Raw genomic sequence first — 23,544 nt, forward strand, 5'->3', positions numbered from 1 at the left:
CTCTGTGGACCCAGGGTCTGGGGGGGCCTGGGACACCGCCCACCCGCCCCCGTCCGAGGCCCTGGGCGCCCCCACGCACAGCTGCTCCAGCCCCAGCCGCCGCCACCCACCCCGCCCCGGCCGCTGCTCTGCGCTGCCCAGAATACCCGGAAGGGGGGAGCTGCACACACTCTCGTGCTCGACTCGGTGGGCTCAAGGGTCAGCATTTTGCACAAGGTGAGGCCGGCCAGCACCCACCTGGCTGCCAGCCTGGGGCCTACTTCTTTGGTGACTTGGATGGCGCTCAGGTGCGTGGGTGTCACATGCCAGGGTGCAGTCACAGTGACCTGACCCCAGCACAGAATGCTGGGGATCCTGGTCCCGGCGCGTGCTTGGACTTTGCAGGCCTTGCCACACCTGCGTCGTTCACACGACGGAATTGATGGAGCCCCCACGTGCACCTGGCCGGGGCTGCGAGGGTGGGGCTGGCCACATGGGGAAGCCACAGCCTGGCCGGGGGCACCTGCTCTCCCCCTGCGGCTCCAGCCCAGGGCTTGCTGGGAGCCGGGAAGGGACCAAGGACCACGTCTCCCAGGGCCGTGAGGCTGCCATCCACCCTCCCGTGGAAAAGGCGGCAGCCGAGCTGTCTGGCCCTTTGCCAGGGTTGGGAGCGGACCCTGGGTCCTTGCTAACCACCGGCCCCAGGTCGAAGCAAGGCTCACCCCGGTGCTGAGCAAAGTTCAGCCACCGGACGGTAAAGGGGCGACGGAGGGGTTCATCAGGAGGCAGCAGGGCGGCCAAATCGTTTGGTCTTCGGTGTCCTTTGCACCGCGGCTGGCTGGCAAGGTGTGGATGAAGCTGTGACTGTCGGTGCCCACACGCAGCCATGAGACTCGCACTCAAGGGAGGAGACAGGCCAGACCCCCGCTACTCAGACGGCCCCCGCTCGGTCTNACAGGACGGCAAAGATCTAGCGGGCTACGACTTCGAGCCGCTCCCCACTCTGCCGGAGGACGAGGTGAGCCCCGCCTTCCCCCACCTGCTCCTAGGGAAAGCCCGGGGGAGGGTGTCCCCGCCCCCAGGACCCCTGCCCTCGGCTCAGGTCTTGGCGACCGCTCGCAGCAACGCCCCGTCGGCCTCAGCATTTTCGCTTTGAGAGGACAGGCCCCCCGGAATGCCAGCCCCACGGGACAGCAGTGGTGGGTGGTCACTGAAGAAGTTGGTGCCTTGGGGGGGGGGAGGGTGGAAGCTCCTGATTATCAATGTTGGATGGATGAGTGTGTTGTTGGGCATCGTGAGGGGGAGGGGTGGAGCCCTGGCTTCCTCCTTGCCAGCGCCCTAGGAGGTCAGTGGGAGGCACTGGCCAGCAAAGCGCAATCAGGCCAGCCTGTTCAGGAGCTGGGGCGGAGGTGGGGGAAGTCCCCAGGACGGAGGGCTGCTTCCTGCACGCAGGACAGGAGGGGCCTCCAGCCAGCATCCCTGAGCATCCCCCCTCCCCCCTCCCAAGGCTCGGAGAGACCAGCGGTCTCCGTCACATAGAGCTTCCGGTCATTAACTGGACAGGTGCCCACAGAACTGATTTGCCTGCACCTCTTGCTTCCCCACTGCACCCACAGGCTGCAGCCTGGGGCCAAATGAACAAGCCAGGTCCCTCCATGTGATAGGTGGCCCCTCGGGGGAGGCAGCCACTCCCAGGGAGACCCAAGGCTGGGGGTCTTGGCAGAGGAGGGCCTTCCAAGCCTCCAGCAGACTTCTGTGCTCACCATGGAGGAATCCTGGCATCATACAACCTCCACGGAACGGGCTGCAAGCAGTATGTTGCTGATGAAGACCCTCCAAAGCCCATGTGGGCAAGACTGGTGGCCGAGAGTTAGACACAGCCACCACCCTCCTGGGGTAGATAAGGACGTGGCTGCAGTCCTCAGGGCCTTCCACCCTCTGCCTGCCCACCCCTCACCCCTACGTCTGCAGGAAAGCTGGCTGTTAAGGGCAGAGTTCATGACACAGTGGCCCTGTCCTTTTGGGGAGCAGAGCCTGCCGTAGGAAGCCCGTGGCTGGCTGGCCAGGAGCCACCGAGGCGGGACCTGAGGGTTGGTGTTACCCCCCTCCCCCCAACCGTGGTGGCCTGGATTTGGTGAGACACAAGGCTGCAGAGAGGAGAAGCCAGAGAATAAATAAACCTTTGGGCATCTCCATGGCTTTGATGAAGAAAGAAAGGGTGCACCCAGCCCAGAGCCTTCAAAATCTCCCCCAGAGGACACATTTCAGTGTATCTGTTGGAAGACTCACCTCCTCCGTCACCATCCAAAGCAGATGGAGAACGTGGCTCCTCGTATCAGCGACCCCACACTTTGTGGGCCTCCTCTGTGCCCCATGCAGAGTCCGTGGCTGGTGCCAAACAAACAGAAGAGCAGAGCCAGGTCCCCAGCCGTGGTCTGTGCCCCTGTGTGCCCTTTGCTGGGTCGGAGGGTTCCCTGGTGCCCCTCTGGGTTCGAGCAGCCCCCCAGATGTGCGCAGTGCATAGAGCTGCTCAGTTTCCATTGTCCTGTGACCGAGGCCTCCGGCTGAAGTGGGATGCCACCACACTAGGGGCATCCATCGGGAAAGCTCCGATGGGCCCCTCAAACTTCTTCCACCTTTTTGGGGGGAGAGAGGCACTTTCTTTGGGCACACTCCCGTAAACAGGAAGCCTGGCCGGGCTCAAGCCTTGGAGCCAGACTGACGTCCTGCACCTGGGAACACACCTGATCCAGACTTCATGCTTCCTGCACACATTCAGCTCAGTTGGTGTTGAAGGTTCTAAATCTCCATCAGAGTCACATGACTGTACTTGCTATTATGGAGTCAGGTTGCACCTGAAAAGCCATCCCGTGTAGGGCGAGGGGGTACCCAGACTGCCCAGGGTGGGCCGTGCTGACGGAAACCCTGGAGAGAGACAGGATGGAGAAGGCACAGGGCGGCTCCTATGGNATGGTAACAACAGACTATACAGCAAGGTCAGGAGCTAGAACCCCATAGGACTCCCCTGGAGCCCCAGAGATTGCCCCTCCTTGGTTGTAACCCCAGAAAAAATCCAAATGGCCAGTGAGCACATGAAAAATGTTGACTTCGTCGTCATCAAGGAATGCAAAACACCCCCGCCCTGAACACCTGTCCACAGGTGCCAGCTAGCAAGGACCGAAAGCCTGGCTGACGGCAGGGACCGGCGTGGCAGCAGACCCCTTCCCGGTGGCAGTGCCCCGGCGCCCCCACTCTGGGTGCGTGCCACTGGGGGCTTTCCCACTGCAAGCCCCCCAGGGCGCGAGGTCCTGGGGGCTGTCGTGCAGCCCGCTCCCCTGCTACCTGCAGCGGCACCACTGCAGCGGCCCCAGCAGAGCTCGGGGACGAGGGGCCAGGCAGAGCGGCCGCAGCCGGAGGGGCAGAGGCCAGGCCTTCCGGAGCCAAGTGGTGTCGCCTTCAGGGGCCTCCAGGGGACGGGGTCAAGACAAGGACAGGGCAGGCTCGGAGGTGAAAACGGCCCGCGTTCAGCCCGGGGGGGCAGCTCCGGGTTTCTAGACTTTCCTGAGATGCAAGGGGCTCTCCCACCCCTCCCGGCTTCAGTGAGCGTCTCCCAGCATCTACGCGCCAGACGCCAGGCCGGGTCCAGGGAAGCGAAGGTGGGTGGGGCCGCCGGTGCTGCCCGGAGGCACCCACGGCTGGCGGTGCCCCGTGAAGAAGCAGATATTCCCACTGGGCCTGGGCCCACGTGATGACCCCACCCAGACGCACGGAGCAGTGGGCAGCAGGGGAGGCAGGAGGGCCTCGTGCCGGGGGGCGGTCGGGACTTGGAGGGCGGCCCCCCCGGGCCCGGGGTCCGGAGCAGGCCCGGAGACTGTCCGCACGCGTCCTCAGCAATGATTTGGATTTGTGTTGGGTGCTCCGGTCAGGAGGCTCCAGGGTTGAGAAAAGTAACGTAGGAGAGTATGTTTGAAGTGTACAAGAATGATCCTGGGTCCCTGTGGGTCCCCACGTACCCCTGGCTCACAGGGTTATCTCGGACAGGTGGGGGGTCTTCGAGGCTCAGAAGCTGCCGGATGGGCCCACTTTGCTACAACCAGACAAGGGCTGTCAACTGGGAAGCCAGCCCTGCCCTGTGGCGGGCGAGGGGCTGCCCTGGGGACCGGCCTCCCTGAGGAGTGCCCCCCCCTCCCAGGCTGCACAGGGCGGGGGTTGTGTCTGCACCACCACTAAGGAAGGACAACTCTTTCCTGCCCCGCAAGGACCGTGACTTAGGGGATCCCCACCCTCAGGCCTGCTCACGGCCCAGGCAGCGCCTTGCTGGGCACAGTGAGGGGCTGGGTTCCAGGCCCCACGGGCTCTTCTGGGTTTTGAAGAACGTTTTGGGCCTGGCCAGAAGTCTGGGTCTGTACCCAGGAGGTAGAGCCACCGGAGGCTGCCGGGCAATGACAAGGTCAGGTCACCCTGGCGGTGGCAGGGGACAGCTGCGCTGTGGGAGGTCACGAACCCTCGGGCCTGTCACAGGCCCTCGTGGGTGCGGGCCTGTGGCTGCCCCAGACATGGGGAGCTGCGGCCGGCGTTACTGCCCGCAGCACATCACCTCCTTCTGATGCGTTGCTGCGGCCAGTGGAGCCGTCCCTGCTCTGCCCCAGAGCCCACGGTGTCAGGAGGCGGGCCCGCCTGGCAGTGAGGCTCAGAGCCCACGGACGAGCACAGACGTGCAGGACACCCACGTGACTCTTGTCTGTCAGGGTGACTTGGGGGGGTGTCCCCTGGGGTTCTGGTGGGGACGTGCGCTGAGGGAGCCCAGTGGCTGGCTCGGGCTTCCCAGTCTCTCGTCTCTGACCCTGCCCAGCCCATTAGCCAAGCCTCACTCGTCTGCCCTCCCTTGGCCATGGATTCAAGCAAGGGAGGGTCATTCCTCCGGCCTGGGCTGGAGCCGGGGGGACTGGAAGGGTGGGTGGCCAGCCCCAGAGGACAGGCGACACGGGAGGCCAGGGTTCAGGGTCCCCCAGCACGTAGTGACCTCCCCCTTCCCCCCGCCACGTTGGTGTATCAGAACCAGGAACTCATCTCCGCTCCATCCTGGAACCGTGTGTCAGCTGAATCCTGCCTTTCCGTCCCCACAGCCAGGCTTCAGAGGGGCTGCGAGCGGTTGTCCGCGAGTGGCGGCCTCAGCCACGTGCCGGAAGCAATGACTCAGGACCCGCAGAGTTCACCCCATAAAGCTGTGCAAAGAATCCCTCCATTTAGATGCTTCCACGGTGAATAGGAACTTTCCAGTGGGCTTCCGAGCTCACCGGGCGTCTTCCAGCTGAACCGGGGCGGGGAGGGGCCTTGACCTGAACAGGAAGTCCTTCTCTGGGTGGCAAGATGCCCCCGGGGCACACCTGACCTGGGCTCCCTTCTCCTGGCAGCACACGCAGGGCACCAACCAGGCCCCTGCGGTGGGGACTGGCTCGCACTCACTCTGTGGGCTTCATTCTCCTCAAAGCACAAACCCAGAGGCTTCAGGCTGTCTGTTAGCTGTGTGTCCACACATGTGGTCGCAGGCATGTGCATGTGCGCGCGTGTGTGGTGTGTGTGCACGCGTGTGTGTGCATGTACACACTGCAAGACACCTCTTTAACGAGGCCCCACAGGCATCACTGGGCTCTCCTACGTCCTGGGGAGTCCCAGGTGGGGCGGCGAGGGCCCTAGATGGAGCCAAATCAGACAGACCTTTCATCCGTGAACCTCAGAGGTTGGGAAATTGAGATTTCTGGGTTTGCCAGCCTTCTCCACACCTGAGTCTGATCCTGTGCTCTGCTTTGTGCTCCCATTTTCCTCACCACTTTCCTCACGGGGCCACGCACATTTTTGGAACCTGGCTAGCAGCTTTCTGACTTGGATATGCATGAACCCTGTGGCCCCTTCTTCTGGAACCAGGTTCCAATGGGCTGCCCTCCCCTCATCCATCTGCCCCACGGAAAGAGCTGGAAGGGCCCGGGAAGCCCGCGCTGAGCTCCGAGGAGGAAGCAGATGGTGTGATGTGCCAGGGCACATGGGCACAGGCAGCCCAGGCCCGGGTCCCCTCCCCTCCCCCACACTGCTGGACCCCAGACGTTCAGCCACGAGGCCCACCCGGCCCACTCCCTGGTGCTCTTCTTCCTTTCTTTCCTCCTTTCTTTCTTCCTCTCCTTCTTTCTTTCCTCTTTTCCTCCTTTCTCTTTTCTTTCTTTTTCTTTCTTCTTTCCTTATTTCTTTTCCTCTTTCTTTCCTTCTTTCTTTCTCTTCTTCTTTCCCTCTTTCCTTCCTTCCTTCTCTCTTTCTCTCTCTCTCTCTCTCTCTCTCTTTCTTGGCTTAAGCTCTTTATCCCCTTTGTCCGTGATTGTTGGGATTCCTTGCAATATAAATGGGGGGAAATTCAAGGGCAGGAGCTGGGAGACTTTCCAGGACTGGAGGCCTTGGCCACGCAGGGAAGACAGTCCTGTGTGCTGGGAGGGGCGGGGCGGCCGAGGCTGGAGACAGGAGGGGACTTGTTCTCTCTTCTACATCTTCNTGGCGCCCGAGCTCCTCCCTCCCAAGGGCCAGTGGAGCACAGAGGTGACCAGGGCATCGAGCAGCAGGCCAGATCGGGGCCTTGAGGTCCAAGGTGTCTGATGTGTGACAGTGTGTGTGTGTGCACTCAGGGTGCATGTATGCACCTGAGCATGTGATACAGGTGTGCATGTGTGAGGGTATGTATAGCATATGTGTGAATGTATGTGGGCATGTGTGACTTTAGGATTACACAAGTGTGCATTTAAGTGAAAGTACGGGGGTGTGTGTGTGTGTATCTGAGCGTGTGTCAGACTGTGTGGCATGTGCCTGACCACTGAGGATGCATGAACTCATTTTATGACTGTGTTTGTACACGTGTGACTTGCGTATGAGTGCGCATGCGGGTGTAAGCCCATATGTGTGCATTCACAAGGGAGGTGTGTGCATATCCGACAGTGTGCAGGTGTAGGAGTTTGCATACATACGGAGCACGTGTGTGCATGTTGGTGTTGGTGTAGGGGTGTGCATACATACGGAGCGCGTGTGCGGGTTTGTGCGGGTGTAGGGGTGTGCATACATAGGGAGCGCGTGTCCGTGTTGGTGCGGGTGTAGGGGTGTGCATACATAGGGAGCGTGTGTGCGTGTTGGTGCGGGTGTAGGGGTGTGCATACATACGGAGCGTGTGTGCGTGTTGGTGCGGGTGTAGGGGTGTGCGTACTTACGGGAGTGCAGGTGTGCGTGTTGGTGCTGCACTCACAGCTGGGTTTAGTCAGATGTGAGGGGTGCGCCCAGCACGGGGGGCCTGGCGCCTGGCTTGCAGGAGGAGGCGCCGTGACCTGGGTCCTGTGGGCACCGCCTGGAGCTGTGAGCAGCCCCGCAGCTGCCGCCGTGTGCGTGTGACCGCGTGCCACACGGTTATGTCACAGGCTCCCGCCGCGTTTGCTCCGGTACGGGCTTCCCCGCACACTGCGCACTTGCACACGTTGGCTCGTCTCCACCGGTGCCCACGTCTTGCTCGTCTGCTTACACCCTAAAAGCGCTGGGCGTGCCCACCGAGCCTCGGGTGGGGGGCCTGAGGGCCGGGGCCTCCGCCGGGGGGCTGGGGGGCAGCCGGGATTTCTGGGAGGAGGAACTGGGTCCCCGCCCGGGAGGGCCACCTGTTCCCAATAACGTGCTGGTCATCCTGCCAAAGGCCCTGTGGCCTCTGGCACCCAGGGGCCAGCGGGCTGGGTGACTTGCTGGGATTGTTGTTCTTCCTTAAAAAGCCTTTGCCTACGACCCCATTGCTGACGAAAAGCGAAAACCGCGGCGCGGCGTCCGCCTCCCCGGCCCCGCCTCAGCCGCGGCCTGTCTTGGCAGGAGAACGTGTCCCTGGCTGACATCCTCTCGCTGCGGGACAGCGGCCTCAGCGAGCAGGAGGCGTGGGCCGTGTGCCTGGAGTGCAGCCTGTCCATGAGGAGCGTCGCCCACGCGGCCATCTTCCAGACCCTGTGCATCACGCCCGACACCCTGGCTTTCAACACCAGCGGCAACGTGTGCTTCATGGAGCAGCTCAGCGGTGAGCCCGGCCGCGGGGGCGGCAGACGCGCCTTGGGGACGGGCGTGGGCACGGGGCCGCCCGGCCGGCTCAGAGCGACAGAGCCCAGGCCTCGCTGGCGCCTGGTGGCTCTCCAGCGCCGAGGACCGCCGGGGCAGGGGGAGGCGGGAGCGCCCTCGCGCACTGTCACACGGTCCCCGCACGGCCACAGAGGACGAGGTGGGGCGTGAGGCGGAGGGCGTCGCGGCCAGCACAGGGGCCGCCCGGCGCCTGCCCGGCCTCCCCACTGCTCTTGGGTCCGCTTCCCACGCTTGCAGTGAAGAACGAGGTTTTNCTGGGTGCTGTGGGTGTGTGACCAGAGCCTCTCTCTTCCGTCCCCAGATGACCCCGAGGGTGCATTTGTTCCCCCGGAGTTCGACGTGACCGGGAACACCTTCGAGGTGGGTGGAGCGGCCGCCGCGGCTGGGGCACCTCTGTGCAGGGTCGGGGGGCTGCCTTGGGGCACCCACCTTTGTCAGGCTCAGGGTCCCCGACGGGGCAGCTCAGCTCCGGTGACGGCTTGGTGCTCGGGCGCGTGCTCGTCGTGACAGCTGTAGAGTACGACTCCCAAGTGTGAACTTACTCCATCTAACTTGCTAAAAGTGTCTGGCACTAGCAGTGGCAGCTGGCGGGAGTCACAGTTCCCCAGGGAGAACTAGCGCAGGGTGGGTCGTGGCGCCCAGAGGAGACACGTGGCCTCTGGAGTGTCGGTCCCCAGCCGAGTGGCAGCCACAGCAGCGCACTGTGGGCCGGCGTCACCAGGGCCCCGGGGCCCCCCCTGTGTGCACGCGCGGGAGCTCAGGGTGGGGGCGCCAAGGAAGGAAGGGGGGGAGAGCCCGCTGACCGCGGAGCCCACAGCCCCTGAGACCAGTGGAGAAAACAAAGTCGCTACGTAACAAGTAAGTGATTACTCAAAACCGCAAGTGAAAACACATTAGCTTCGTGGCATTAGGTGACATTTTCATTCACCCCAAAATAAGAGTTTTAGGATTGGCTCCTCCTGTGCTCAGTTTTACTTTCAAGTAAGCCGGAACCCAGCCCCTCGCTGAGAGGCCCCTGTCCCGCGGCCCGAGTCACCGGTGGGTGGGGCTCCGGCGTCCCTGCGGGACCAGACCCTGCGGGGCGGTCTGTTCGCGACCGTTCCCATCCCTGCACAGCCTCCCTGATTCTCGCTGCATCTTCAGAACTGGCCCGGACGCAGCGCTGAAGCCCAGGGCACAGCGGCAGCCGCCCCCCCCCCCCGCGCCCCGCGGTTCCGTTCCTGAAAGCGGTGCTGTTCCCTCTGCCCTGGTTGTCACACTCTAAAAGGCGTATCAGCTGCGTGCCGCCCTCTGGAACTGCCTCTTACGTGCGTGCCCTGAGGTCCCCCGGCTCCAGCCGGGTGTTATCGTCAGCCTGTGGAGCAGCCATGCTCACTGCCGCTCGCGCATCCTCGGTGTGTCTGGGCCACGGCGACGGGGCGGCCGCACGGCCCCCCAGGGCCGGCCTCACCCTGCTTTTCTTCACAGGGTCTCCCCCATCCTGCGGGGACTGTGACGTCTCGTCTCGAACGTGTCTGCACACCGCCCTTCAGGCGGCGGCAGCTCTCAGCCTCTTTGGTTCTCAGGACCCTTAACGCTCCGGAACATCATAGAGGAGCCAGAGCGCTTCTGTTTGTGCCGGTTACACCTGCCAGTGTTCACTGTGGTGTAGACCAGGGCTGAGACGTGGGAAGTAGTTACCTAGTGATTCACTTAAAAATAATAATCAGCTGTCGCATGTTAACGTATGGGATGCATTTTCATGAGTAATAGCAGTGTTTTCCTCTAAAACACAGTGAGAAGCGTGGGGCCGCTTCACACACCCATCAGCCCCTGTAACGTCGGCTCCCCGGAAGCCAGCTGGGTTTGCACGGCGGCTTCTGGCCTGTCGCGATGTCACCACAAGTGTAGCCCCTGGAAGGTCCAGGGCGCGCGCGGACCGCAGGGCACTGAGGCGGCAAAGAGCATGACTCGGTCACCGTGGGGACCGTCCGCCCCGGGAGGGGCCGCCAGGAGGCCTCCTGGGATGGCAGGAGTTTCTCAGTCTTAATATAGTCGAGTGGATTCATGTTTTCTCTCCTTGTCAGCACTTGCTGTACCTTAAGAAACCTTGCCAACCCCGAGGGCCAACAGAGAGATGCTCACAACTTCTACTAGGAGTTTTAAAATTTTGTTTTTCACATTTGATCTGCTTAAAGTTGACTTTTTTCTGTAGCCTGAGGCAAGGACCCAGTTTTATGCTTCTCCACGTGAATACTCACTCCTCCTGCTGTGTGGACCGACCGGCCCCGATGCTGGCCGCAGCCGCTGTGCGCCACAGCTCTGGACACCAGGGTGGGCTTCCTGGCTGCATGCTCCGTGCAGGGGTGAGCTCAGCCCCTGCCCCAGACCCAGCCCTTCCCAGCCGGGCACCCACTCCTGTCCTTTCTCGAGCAGTGTCCTGACTCTGCTCAGCCCTTCATTCTGGCACATCAATATTAAAATTAGCTATCAAGTTCCATAAAGTCCTCTGCTGGATCCTGGGGTGCCTGGGGGCATCGTCAGTAGTTTCCGACTCTTGGTTTCAGCTCAGGTCACGATCTCACAGTTCATGGGATCAAGCCCCACGTTGGGCTCTGCAATTACAAGAGACTGCTGGGGATTTTCTCTCCCTCTCTCTCTTTCTCTCTCTCAAAATAAATAAATAAACATTTAAAAAACTCCTTATTGAACCTATCAATCACTTTGGGGAGAATTCAGTCATTATAATATATTATTATAATATAAATTCTTCCCCATAAACACTTTTACCTCTTCCTTTATTTAGATCTCAGTAACATTCTTTTTACCGTAGGAATCCTGAATATCATTTATTAGTTTATGCGCGGGAACTGGGTATTTTCTGCTTCTATTCTAAACTGATGATCGTCTTGGTCATTGCATTTTTCTGCTTGTTTGTTTCTATTCTTTGGAAATACAATTCACTTAATATCTTAATCTCATGTTCACCACCTTGCTAAATTCTTTCCTTATTTCCCATAACTTACAGATTCTTTAGCTTTCCTGTTTAACTGATCAGGTCACCAGCCTGTGCAACAGTTTTGTGTCACATCTCCCTTCTCATCCTGCTCTGTGCCCACAGGAGCCACAGCAAGGTGCCAGGTAGCACAGTGTGGCGGGCCCGCATCCTGCCTCGGGGATGCAGGGCTCACAGTGCGGCTTCTCCCCTGCTGGGGGGAAATGCCAGGATGACATCTGCTATGTGAGTGCCGTCTGTGCCAGAGTTACTATGCCCTGTCACAAATGTGCCTTAGGTTTTACGAAAATGTTTCTGCACCCTTTGAAATGGTCATTGAGATTCTTCATACTTACACATTTATTTTCTAACGTTAATTCATCCTTTCCTGCTTAGGAAAAACCAGGCCAGGTGTCTTACCTTCTTCATGCACGATTGCATTTGATCTGCCGGGGCTTACTTTGGGGTTTTGTGCTGTTTCTGACTAGTACTGGGGGCAGGGCCCTCCCAGGCTGTGCAAGCACCCCTTCCTCTGCCTGGGAGGGTTTATGTAACAAACATCTCTGTTCCCAGAAAGCGGGTCCCACTTACTTATCAGGCCACCTGTTTCCTTTGAGGGAAGTTTTTTCAGTGCTGCTCGATTTTTAACAGGGTTCATCTGTTTTGTATTTCCCATTTAATGAGCTCTCTGGTAAACCAGGTATTTCTGAAATGTATCCCTTTTTCGTTCCTTTTTAAGCTGTTGGCGTTTGGTTGCAGACAGTGTCCCTTGTTAGTCTCTGCGCTGTCTGTGAGACGTTGGATAATTTAAATTCTTTCCCCTTGCACTCGTCAGTCTTGCTGGGGGTATTTACTTTGTTAGTTTTTTTCAAAAAGCCCACTTTATAGCACATGATCTTTCCTGATGTGTTTTCATTTTCTTTTTCCACTGATTCTGCTCTAACTTTTCATTCTCTTTTCCTTGTTTGAGTTTGGTAAGTATTCCTTCTCTAAAATAAGTTGGACACTCAGCTCATCTGTCTTCAGTCTGTCTTCCTTTCTAACATGAACATTTATACCCAAGACTATGAATTTCCCTCAAAACATGGGTTTAGCTGCATCCTGCAAGTTCTGCCACGTAGCATCTACCGTATCTTCTACTTCTAAGTATTTCTTTTATTCCCACTAGGATTTCTTCCTTAGCCTAGGAGTTGTTTGGCAATAAGAATGGGTTAGGTTTTTTCTGACTTTTTTTTTGAGGTGTAATACACATACAGAAACACACGCATGTCACAAGCATGGCAGCACCCTATGGGGTGCAGAGCCAGGTGGGTCCATAATGGGGTCCACACCCCAGTCTGTCCACAGTGGTAAGGGGGGCTCCCAAGTCTTTAATGCTTCACATCTCTGGAATCTTCCTATGATGAAAAGTCTTATTTTCTGAGTTACCTTAATTATCACCAGTGGGTGATAAGTGACTTTCTTTGTTTCCCCATCCACAGAATGAACAATCCTTCTTACGTGACACAGGGAGTCTGTGCACTGACAGTGTGCACTGATGGCTTGGCCCAGTGTTTACACGGGCCCATGCATCCCCCACCAGCCCTCTGATCCCAGGGTCTCTGTTCTACTCTTGGATTAGCTTCATGCTGGTGCCTGTTCTGGGGCTGTCTAGACCCCCCTAATTCTCACATCCGGAGACCCCAGGAATGTATGTACATGTCACATGCATGCGTCATGTCTGCTCAGACTCCTGTTCCTGCCTGCGTCCTGGGGTGCCAGCCCTTTGCCCACAGGGACCACGATGGCAAATGCACTTTCTTGGTGCCACCACCGCTGTTGACGCCAAGACACTTCCGGCCCCGACCTCTGTGTCTCTGTGCTGTTGCGCAGGTGCAGCAACATGGACTGCTTGCTGGCCATGTTGCGATGGAGCCACCCCCTTGCCCACTGCGTGCCTTCCAGACCAGTGGGCAGCACGGCTCATGCTGCCCTGCTGGCCTGGCCTTGTCCCCACATCTGCCCCACGGAGAGGATGAAGACAAGGAGCAGTTTTCTCCAGCCCTCCAATCCTCATACCAAATTCCTCCTTGTGACCCTACCTCATCACCCCACCCACTGCTGGGATGACCTTTCAGGCTCCCTAAAACCCCAGATGCATGGAAGCTGGCCCTCCTGGGACCATCCCCTGAACATCTCAACCCTTGCTCAGGACACCCCAGAGATGGGCTAGTTTCCAAAAGCTAAAACTGTGACCCATGGCCAACATTCAAGGTCCTGCCCCAGGAAAGCCCCCACCTCCACGGGCGTCTTTTCTGGACCTCATCACCCTGAGCAAATTCGACTTCCAGTGGAGTCTGGCCAGGGTGACCCCAACCCCCACCACCCACTGTTACCGCCCATTGTCCCTTGTCCACAGACATGTATGTCAGACCCCACAGGGGACAGAACAGATGGGCTCCTGCCTCGTGGGGGTCACAGTCTTCACAGGGGATGGACTTGATGTAGGCAGTGGGCTAGGTCCTGAGAGACGAGAATGGGGCCTTTCAAGGAGATGACAGGGTCTCCAGCCACGTCAAAAGTCCCTGGAGGCCACTCTATGAGAGTGAGAGTGAGAATCGCCTTAAGGGTGAGTAGGGTTCACCAGATCGAGACCTGGGAGGGCTTCCAAGACAGAAGAAAATGTGCAAAGATGCTTGAGTGGCCAAGATGCTGATAGTGACCAGCATGTCATGGCCAGTGTCATCCAACAACCAATAAGAAATTTATTTGCTGAGTTATTGTCAAACTAAAAGATATGGAAAGATGCATGAGTGGATGGGTGGATGTGTAGTTGGATGGACAGATGAATGGGTGGGTGGAGGGAGGGAGGGAGGGACGGACGGATGGACGTGTGGGTGAGTAGATGGATGACTATAGACAGGTGGTTGGATAGATGGGTACCAGTGTTCCTGGAGGGAAATATGAGGTGGTAGAGGGCAGAAGCAGATCCCCTGGCCTTGCAGGTACAGATCCAGGTTTTATTCTCAGAGCTGTGATGAGGGTGGGAGGCAGAGCTCACTGCACACTCACAGCTCACAGCCCTGGCTGGGGCCCTACAGGTAGGGGCTCATAGGGTTGGCCTCTCCTTCTACCCCAAGCATCAGCATCCAATAAGGTCCCTAAAACAAGGCATCTTCCCTGAGTACATGCAGCCCCTTGACTTAAGTTTGGCCCCTTCAGGAAGCCCTGGACACAGGTTGTGTGGAACCCAGGCAGGAGACCTGGGGTGTGATTGACATGGTCAGTGTGTAAGAAGAGAGAGCAGGCCACCTTCTGCTTGGGGACCAGGGCTGGGGGTTCCGGTATCTTCTGTGAGAGGTAGGGTAGTGGCCCAGCGGCTCAACTTTGGGCATGGTGGGAGTGGATGGATTTGGGGATCATCAGTGCAGCTCAGCCGTGTACGTGGGGGCCCAAGCAAGCATCAGGACGCCAGCACTGAGAGTGTGTGAGGGCAGGAAGCAGGGTTGCCGTGTCTGCAGAGGGCAAGTCTGTGGGCCTGAAGTCTAAGAGGCTTCCGTGGAAAATGATAGGACAAGAGACTTCAGAATCCAGGTGAAAACAAGATACATCCAAAAAAATAAGTAGCTTCTCTTTGTGTTGGTAGTTACTTGTTAGAGATGAAATGGAAAATGTTTTCGTTTGTAATAGCAACAACAACTATAGAAAGTCCGGGGTAAATATAGCAGGAGGATAGAAACGTAAAGCGAACCACTTTTCAGAAGGTGAGAAAATAATATGCAAGAAAATGAGGAGACAGGATCCCTCCCCACATCTGAGTACTGCCCCAGCTTTTGGAAGAATAACTGACGTATAACATTCTGCAAGTCTGCGTACAAACTAATGACTTAATACATTTATATTTTGCAAAATGATTCCCACTACTAGTAGGGTTAGTTAACTCCTCCATCATGTAAATACCATTTTTTTTTTTTTTTGGTTGTGAGAACACCTACTCTCTTAGCAACCTTGAAGTATGTAACACTGTGTTGTGAGCTGTCGTCCGTAGGCTGCACATTAGCTGCCAGGAGCTGACGCATCTTATAACTGCGAGTTTGGGTCCCGTCTCCGCTGTCGCCCTGTCTCCTCCACCCCCAGCCCTTGGCAGCCTCCACTCCACTCTGTTCCTGTGACTTTAGCTTTTTTAGATTCCATGTAGAAGTAATAGCCTCCAACATTTGTCTTCCTCTGTCAGCCTTATTTCACGCAGCCTAATGCCGTCACAGCCCGTCCTTTCTCGTGGCTGAATAATACTCCATTTCTCCTGCTTCCACTTCTTGGCTCTTGTCAGTAATGCTGCAGCGAGCATGGGGTGCACACATCTCTTTGATTCCCTGATTTCATTTCCTCTGGACATGTACCCGGAAGCGGGATTGCTGGATGGTAGGGTAATTCTGTTTTTAATTTGTGAGGAACCTCCGTGCTGTTTTCCACATTGGCTGCACCAGCTTGCGCTCCCCCAGCTCCACATCCTCGCCAACACATGTCATCCCTTGTCCTCTCGATAACGGCCGTCCTAACAGGCGTGGTTTTGATTTGCATTTCCCCGGTGGTGAGTGATGTTGAGCGTCTTTTCGTGTACCTGTTGGCCACCTGGATATCTTCTTTGGGAAAATCTCTATTCAGTTCCTCTGCCTCCTTGCTGTTGAGTTGTCTGAGTTCCTCATATATTTTGGAGATGAACTCCCCATGAGGCAGATGGTTTGCAAATATTTCCTCCCATTCTGTAGGTCACGTCTTCATGACGGGGACTGTCTCCCGTGCTCTTCAGGACCTTGCTGGCTGCTGTCATCCCTCTTGCTTGTTTTTTCTTTCATTGCTTGTGTTTTGGTGTCACATCCAAAAACTCATTGCCAAGACTAATGTCTCAGAGCTTTTTCCTGTTATGTTCTAGGAATGTTATGCCCTGGGGTCTTATGTTAAGTCTTTATTTCTGTATATTCATACATACTTAGGATTATATAAATAGATGAACAGTTGATAAATAGATAGGAGATGAGAGATAGATGGATGATAGATAGATGATAGATAGATAGATAGATAGGAAGGAAAGGAAGGGAAGGGACGGAAGAGAGAAGAAAGAAAGAAGGGTTATTTCCTCAAATTCCCCCATGGAGGAGACAGATACATTTTGTAGCTTCAATGGTATTTGTGACGTTACAATTTGGATGGCACATTGTAAGTCAAAAGCCCCAAAGAGCGAGCTTGGGCGTGGTGGAGTTATGCTCCATGGGATTCATACTGAAGTCTACCTCTGCATGAGAAAATGGTTTTCACTCCAGCACATCCCTATGATGGCACGAGGCAGAGGCAGCTGCAGTCTGGAGTCGAGGCAGCTGTTCCTCCCCAGCCCCATCTTGTCCAAAACTACACCTGCACCCGACCCTCCTCCCTAACAGCACCACACACACCACCTTGGTTCATTCTGCTAATTGTTTACCTGTTCATCTGCACCTTGGTCCATGATTTCTGTGCTCTGAAAGTCAGGATCATGTCTCTTCTCGTCTCAATTTTGGAATTTTTGCACAATATAACCATGCCCACAAAAACATCATATTAAATACACTCTGGTGGTAAGAGCTGTCCTAAGAATACATGACAGTCCCTGATTGCCATGTCACCATATGCCTCCTTCTGTGAAGCTTGGTTAAGAAAATTATAATGGATTAAGAAAATCAGAATTGAGAAGTCCAATTGTTTAGCATCTAAGATTCTGCTCAGGGCTAATTTTCTAGAACTGAATCCTCAAGGTCTGCTTCTCTAGGTGCTCTTTTGTGTCCTTTGCCTGAGTCTAGCCCCAAAGCCTTCAGTCTAGATCTTTCTATATTAAGATTCAACCCAAAGAAGGTAATTCTGGGGGTGCCTGAGTGGCTCAGTTGGTTATGCGTCTGACTTCGGCTCAGGTCATGATCTCGCGGTTCGTGGGTTCAAGCCCCACGTCGGGCTCTGTGCTGGCAGCTCGGAGCCTGAGGCTGTTTCACATTCTGTGTCTCCCTCTCCCTCTGCCCCTCCCCTGCTTGCGCTCTGTCTCTCAAGTCTCTCTCTCTGTCTCTCAAAAATGAATAATGTTAAAAAAAAATTCAAAAACAAAGAAAGTAATTCTGTTCAGCTTTGATCTCGCTGAAAAGTCTCAAGCACTTTGGGATTCTCTGGTTTTGTCTAAGATTTTGCCTATTTTAATTTTTTTTTCTCATGTGTGTGAACAAGGATGCATATCACACTGTCGTCACTGAATAGCACTGGAGGAAAGCCGGTCAGTTATGTTTGCTTTTAAACATCGTTCTGCAATCGTGTTCCGATTGTTCCAGTGAGAGAGCAGGCCACCTTCTGCTTGGGGACCAGGGCTGGGGGTTCCAGTATCTTCTGTGAGAGGTAGGGTAGTGGCCCAGCGGCTCAACACGCTCAGCTCTGTCCCATGGGTCTGTTTTTCCCCAGCACCATGCTCTTTAGGCTACGATAGCTTTGAAATAAAGTTTAAAATCGGGACATGGGATGCCTCTAGCTTATTCTTTTTTCTCAGGATTGCTTTCGCTATTTAGGGGTCCATTTCTTTCTTTTTCTGTGATAAATGCCATAAAAATTTTGACAGGGATTGCATTCGATCTATAGATGACTTTGGGTGGCATGGATAAATACTTAACAACACTGATTCTAAAACTACTAACAATACCAATAAAAAAATTTAACAATGAATATGGGATGTATTCCCATTTATGTCTTCCTTAATTTCTTTCACCAAAGTCTTAAACTTTCACTTCCTTGGTTAGATTCACTCCTAATTATTTTTTGATGCTATTGTGAATGGGGTTGTTTTCTTTATTTTTCCCATATTTCACTGTTAGTGTACAAAATATAACTGGCTTCTGCATATTGATTTTGTGTCCTGCGACTTTACAGAATTGTTCCTTGCTTCTAACAAAGTTCTGGACTCTTTGGGCTCTTCTATATGTAAGATTAGATAGTGTGCAAATAAACACGGCTTTACCTCTTCCCTTCTGCAGGATATATTTGGATGTATTTTATGTCTTTTCTTGCTTGGTTGCGCTGTCTGGGACCTCCAGGGCTGTGTGGGATAGGAGAGGGGACAGCGGGAACCCCTGTCTTGTTCTGATCTTAGAGGAAACTGTCTCAACGAGTGTCATGTCAGCTGGAGGCTTGTCACATGTGGCCTTTGTTATGTTGATTGAGTGTTTCTTCCACATTCAGCCTCTTGAGAGTTTTTATCATGAAAGATGATGAATTTTGTCAAACGCTTTTTCTGCATCTACTGAGATGATTGTACAATTTTTACCTTCATTCTACCAATGTCATCATCAAGTTGGCTGATGTGCAGATGATGAACCACCTTGCCTCCCCAGGGTAAATCCCACTTGACCGTGGTGCATGATCCTTATGACTGTTGTTTAATTCAGTTTGCTAATATTTTATTGAGAATTTTTACATCTAGGTTCATCGGGGATATTGCTCTATGGTTTTCTTTTGGTTCTCATCTGGCTTTTGCATCAGAGTAACGCTGGCCTCACAAAATGAGTTTGCAAGTGTTCCCTTGTCTTTAATTTTCTGGAAGAATTTAAGAAGGATTGGTATTAATTCTTCTCTAAATATTTGGTAGAATTCATTAGGGAAACCATCTGGTCCTGGGTTTTTCTTTATTTCTTTGATTACTGATTCAATCTCCTTTCTAGTAAAGTTCTGTTCAGATTTTCAATTTCTTCACAGTTCAGCCTTGGTCTGTTGTATGTTTCTAGGAATGTATCCTTTTTCCCGAGTTTATCTGATTGCTGGTGTGCAGTGGCTCGTACTAGTCTCAAGATCCTCTGCGTTTCTGTGGTGTTACTTGCAATGTCTCCTCTTTCCCTTCGGATCCTATTAATCTGAGTGCTCTCTTTTCTTCCCCGGTTAGTCCAGCACTAGGGTCCACACCGAGGACCGAGGTCTGTCTGCCTATTTCCTGACACACGGGTGGGCGCCACTCCCGCCAGCTCCCCTCGGCATGAGGCACTGGCTCCCACAACCCCACAGAGCTGCTCTTGGCCGTGGATGGAGGTTGAATTGCTGTTAAGGGACAGGCTCTGGGGACATCTTGTTGGCCATCTTGGTGACATCCTAAGCATTTTATTTTGTAAGAATTCTGCAATGTCGGTGCAATTACAATAAAATCCCAACCATTTTTGGTTTGTTTTCTGAATGGGAACAGGGGAACTTACATCCGTTTTTTAAAACCTGACAAACGTGAAAATAATCAAACTTTTTGAGAAAAAAAAAGAAAGAAGGACAACGTATCCTCAGGATATGAAAATACACTCTGAAGCTTCTGTAATTAAAATAGCACCGTCTGGACAGAGGACAGACACATGCAGCAGCGTTAGAGGAGAGGCCAGCGGGTGCCAGGGTCCCAGGGCCGCCAGCGGGACCGGCAGTGGCCCCGCAGCACAGGGTGGCGTCTTCGTTAAATGGTGCCAGGGGCGTGCTCTCTCCCAGGAGGAAACAAGCCAGATCCCTGCAGCATGCCAGCACGCCGACAGGCTCCGAATGGATTAGAGCTGGATGCGGGAAAATTACAAAACTATTGGAGGAAACAAAAGAAAGCTATTTTTTATCGTCTTGGGTTAGGGAAGCTCCTCCTAAGAAGCAACTGAAGAAAAAGTGTCTGATTTCACAAGTTAAACATTAGAATTTTTGAATGTCAAGGGGCACATGGTCGGCTCAGCTGGAGGACCCTGCGACTCTCGCTCCTGGGGTGGTGAATTCAAGCCCCACATTAGGTATAGAGATTACTTAAATAAAAATTTTTAAAAACTTAAAACAAAAGGAAGTTTTGAATGTCAAAAGACACATGAACCACGTCGAAAGCTAAGTGACAAGTGGAGAGAAAATATGTGTGGCACGTAGACCAGCAGTCAGATCCTCAGGGAGCCAAGCGTGAGCCGAGCATGAGCCCGGACGTGGTGGAGTATGGAGTCCGCGAGTGGGCAGAAAGAGGAAAAGTTAAAACCATGCATAGCGATGAACAGATGCTCAATCTCATTCACAATTAGAGAAATGCAGGTTTAAAATAGAAGACTCTGCCCTTCGCAGACATGGCAGCCTTCACGGGTGGGACCCTAGCGGCTGCGTGCCCTGGGCGGGGGCTGGGGTGAGCCGGGAGCCCGGGAGGCCAGCACACACCCCACACACACGCTCCTGGGGCCCCGCGGAGGGGGGCAGGGGAGGCTGCCTTGGCCGAGCTCTCTCGGGCCTGCAGAGCAGGCGCGGTCCCCGGAAACACGTGCCCCTGGCCAGTGGAGCAGAGGCCGCGTGGGGACAAGACGCGCTCCACGACACCGACAGGCTCTCTGGTGCCACAGGCTCACATCTACTCTCTGGGGGCCACGCTGAAGGCGGCCCTCGAGTATGTGGCGGTGGCGGAGCCAGAGCCCCAGCCCAGGCTGAGCCAAGACCTGGAGACGCTGCTGAGCCAGATGCAGGCGGAGGACCCTCAGGACCGGCCAGCCCTCGAGGTAAAACTCTTGCCATCCCCTCCCCCCACGTCACCCGCAGGCGGGGGCCCGAGACCCTCGCCGCAGCCCTGATGCCCCAGCGAGCCCACACGGGGCCCTCCTGTCCCCATACCTCTCCCCTCCGCCCCACGGGGCTCCACCGGGGATTTGGTGATGTCTTATCCGCTGTCATTGTGAAGGGGGCTGCCTTATGATTCTCACGGGCGAACCAGAATCTCCCGGTTTCCTGTAATCCCAGGACACGTGGCTTTTTTATGCCAGAAAATAGACGTGGAGGGAGGGTGGGCTGTGGGCCACAGGGCTTCCTCCGGGGTGAGCTGCCCCATCTGAGGTGCTCACACGCGTGTCTGCAGAGCATCATCGCGCTGTGTGAGGAGAAGACGCGCTTCACGTCCTCCTGCCGTCTGTGCCGGAGCCTCTCGGCCGTGGGGAGGAGGGTGCTGTCTATCGAGTCATTCGGAACATTTCAAGGTAAGCACGTGCTCACGCGCTCCCGGGCATATACACACGCGTGTGCGCGCTCCCACGCATATACACGCACACACACCCCCTCCCAGGCACATATGCACATGCACATCCCCAGGCGTACACACACACACACAGATGGTCGCGCACACGTATACTCATGCGTGCACATACCCATATGTGCCTGTGAATGTGCACAGATCAGACACACACATGTTCACACCACTCTACTCACACACTGTGTAAACACCCGTATGCACACTTATGCAAACAGATCACGTGTGCCCCACAAGCACACATATTCGCACCCCCTTGCTCACAATCACGTAAACATGCATGAAAGTGCAAACTCATACTTATTTCTGCACATGTCGACTCCCACACAAGCATGCACACTTGTGCACAAAGACAGCACTCTCCAACACATACAAACCCATTATGCAAACGTGCACACAGATCGACACGCACACACTCATCCTCTGTCTCAGTCACCTTGTGCACGCTGTGCAGACCCCCGTGAAGCAGGGGGTGAAAACCCGGGTCTTGCTGAGAAGTGACCAGTATTAGGCCTCTCGCTCTGTCCTAGTCCGTGAGCAGGCCAGTCGTGGGCCCCGGACACCCCACTCTTCGTTGCCATTTGCCAACACCACGCAGTGTCTGGGAGGCCCCTTACTTCTCTGCTTTAGACGCTGCTGCGGAAGCATCTGGGATTTTTCTCGGCTCACGGGGGACCGTGGCGGGGTCTCAGGTGGCCTTCCCGACAAATGCCAGCGTCCGCCCTGCACCGTGCCTGCGGCGCGGAGCCTGGAGGGCCCTTGGGGAGGCCAGCGCAGAACCTCTGGTGGAATCGGGGCCCTCGGGCCGCCACACCAGGGACCGCAAGCCCGAGGGTTGGCCCCGGCAGTGCGACAGAGGGCCGTCGCCACAGGACGGACGGGCTGCGGGCTGCGAGGAGGGGCCCTGTGTCTCCAGGGCGGTTCGCGGAGACGCAGACCCGTGTGCGGGAGGTGGTGCACCAGGACGGGGCGGGGCTGCGGCCAGATTTGAGGCGCATCACTCGCGTGTTTTACTGCCAGCGAAGGCTCTGGACAAGATGCGTGGATGGCCCTGGGAAAACCCTAGGGGGCTCGGGGAGCCTGGGGAGGAGGTCCAGGACCCTTTCGAGCCTCAGTAATTAGAATCAGCCGGGTTTTGTGATCAAGGAGGTCGATGACGATGGTTGTGGTGAGACTGAGGGGAGGAGTGGGGAACCGAGAGGGCAGGAGAGGGGTCCCCAGCCCCCTGGTGACCTGCAGGGCCCCTGGGGTGCCCAGCCTGAGCCCTGACCCGGCTGCGTGCCCCCAGCAATCCCCTTGCGTTTGCCCAGATGTCAGCGAGAGCTCGTGCAGCGGGAGGCCGGCTGCAGGAAGCGCAGGGCCCAGAAAGCAGCCCGGGGGCCGCGCCGCAGACACGGAGGGCCTGGCCCCGCACCCCGCCCACGAAGCCCGCGGCACCCCGGGGCCCCCGGCTGCCNCCTGGAGAGGAGCCGCCTGAGGAACGTGGAGGCGTTCTCCAGGCTCCTGCCCGACGGCCCCGAGGCCAGCGCCCTCTGCCTGACGCTGGGCCCCGCGACAGACCCGCTGCCCACACCCGCGCTCTTCCCTCCAGATCCCAGGAAGGCCTTTCTGGGGGGGAAGGATGGCCTTTCCAGCCACAGGACACAGCCCGAGGCCAAGCTGTGGCCGGAGCAGGAGCCCGAGATCCGGCGGGGAGGACCCGGAGGCGCCAGCCGAGGTGGGGACGGGGCGTCCGGGGCGCCGGGCTGGAGCCCCGCAGAGGAAAGCCCCCCGCCCCGCCCCAAGGACCCCGGAGATGCAGGCCGAGAGCCTGGGACTTGGAGGCCTGAGGAGGGGACTCTGAACGGAGCTGGCGAGCCAGCTAGCACCGCCGCAGAGCAGGTGGGTGACAGCCGTCGCTGCCCGCGCGCGCCCGCCCACTGCTGGTCCCTCGCCACAAGGAAGGGAGTCTCAGCCCTCACTCCTGTTCTAACGTACGAGTTGTAAGCAAGCTGCCTGGGTTGGGAAGGAGGCTGTGACTACAGCCCCAAGCCAGAGCCTCCCCTGTGGCCTCCGGAGCAGCGGGGGGGGGGGGGGGGGGGGGGGGGTCCCACAGAGCACCCTGCACGCCCAGGCGTCACCTGGCCTCAGCTGGCATGCAGCACCCCATGCATTCACCCAAGGCCTCACCCCTGCTGGGGGCGGGCGGGTAATGTTCCTTTTCTTCATTATTTAAATCCTAGTTGGTTAACATACAATGCGGTATGGGCGTCAGACGTAGAACCCAGTGACACATCACTTAGCACAACGCCCAGTGAAGGCCTGCTGAGCGCCCTCCTCGATGCCGCCACCGTCTAGCCCCTCCCCCACCCACCTCCTCCATCAACCTTCAGAGTGTTCTCTGTGTTTTGGAATCTCTTGTGGTTTGTTTCATTCT

General features: G+C 56.2%; 1 protein-coding gene across 1 annotated transcript in view; it reads left to right on the forward strand.

Annotated features, from left to right (window-relative positions):
• Window positions 1–943: 943 nt before the first annotated feature.
• KNDC1 (kinase non-catalytic C-lobe domain containing 1) overlaps window positions 944–23,544 on the forward strand; it is a 60,897-nt gene continuing 38,296 nt past the window's right edge. The window contains 7 exon segments of the mRNA XM_077762924.1: window positions 944–997; window positions 7,858–8,056; window positions 8,417–8,475; window positions 20,455–20,607; window positions 20,961–21,078; window positions 22,439–22,585; window positions 22,588–23,009. Of these exon segments, the coding sequence (XP_077619050.1) occupies window positions 7,951–8,056; window positions 8,417–8,475; window positions 20,455–20,607; window positions 20,961–21,078; window positions 22,439–22,585; window positions 22,588–23,009 (1,005 nt within the window). The 5' untranslated portion in view covers window positions 944–997; window positions 7,858–7,950.

This window comes from Crocuta crocuta, unplaced genomic scaffold (genome assembly GCF_008692635.1).
Source record: "Crocuta crocuta isolate KB4526 unplaced genomic scaffold, BGI_CrCroc_1.0 scaffold466, whole genome shotgun sequence".
In the NCBI taxonomy this organism is placed as follows: Eukaryota; Metazoa; Chordata; class Mammalia; order Carnivora; family Hyaenidae; genus Crocuta; species Crocuta crocuta.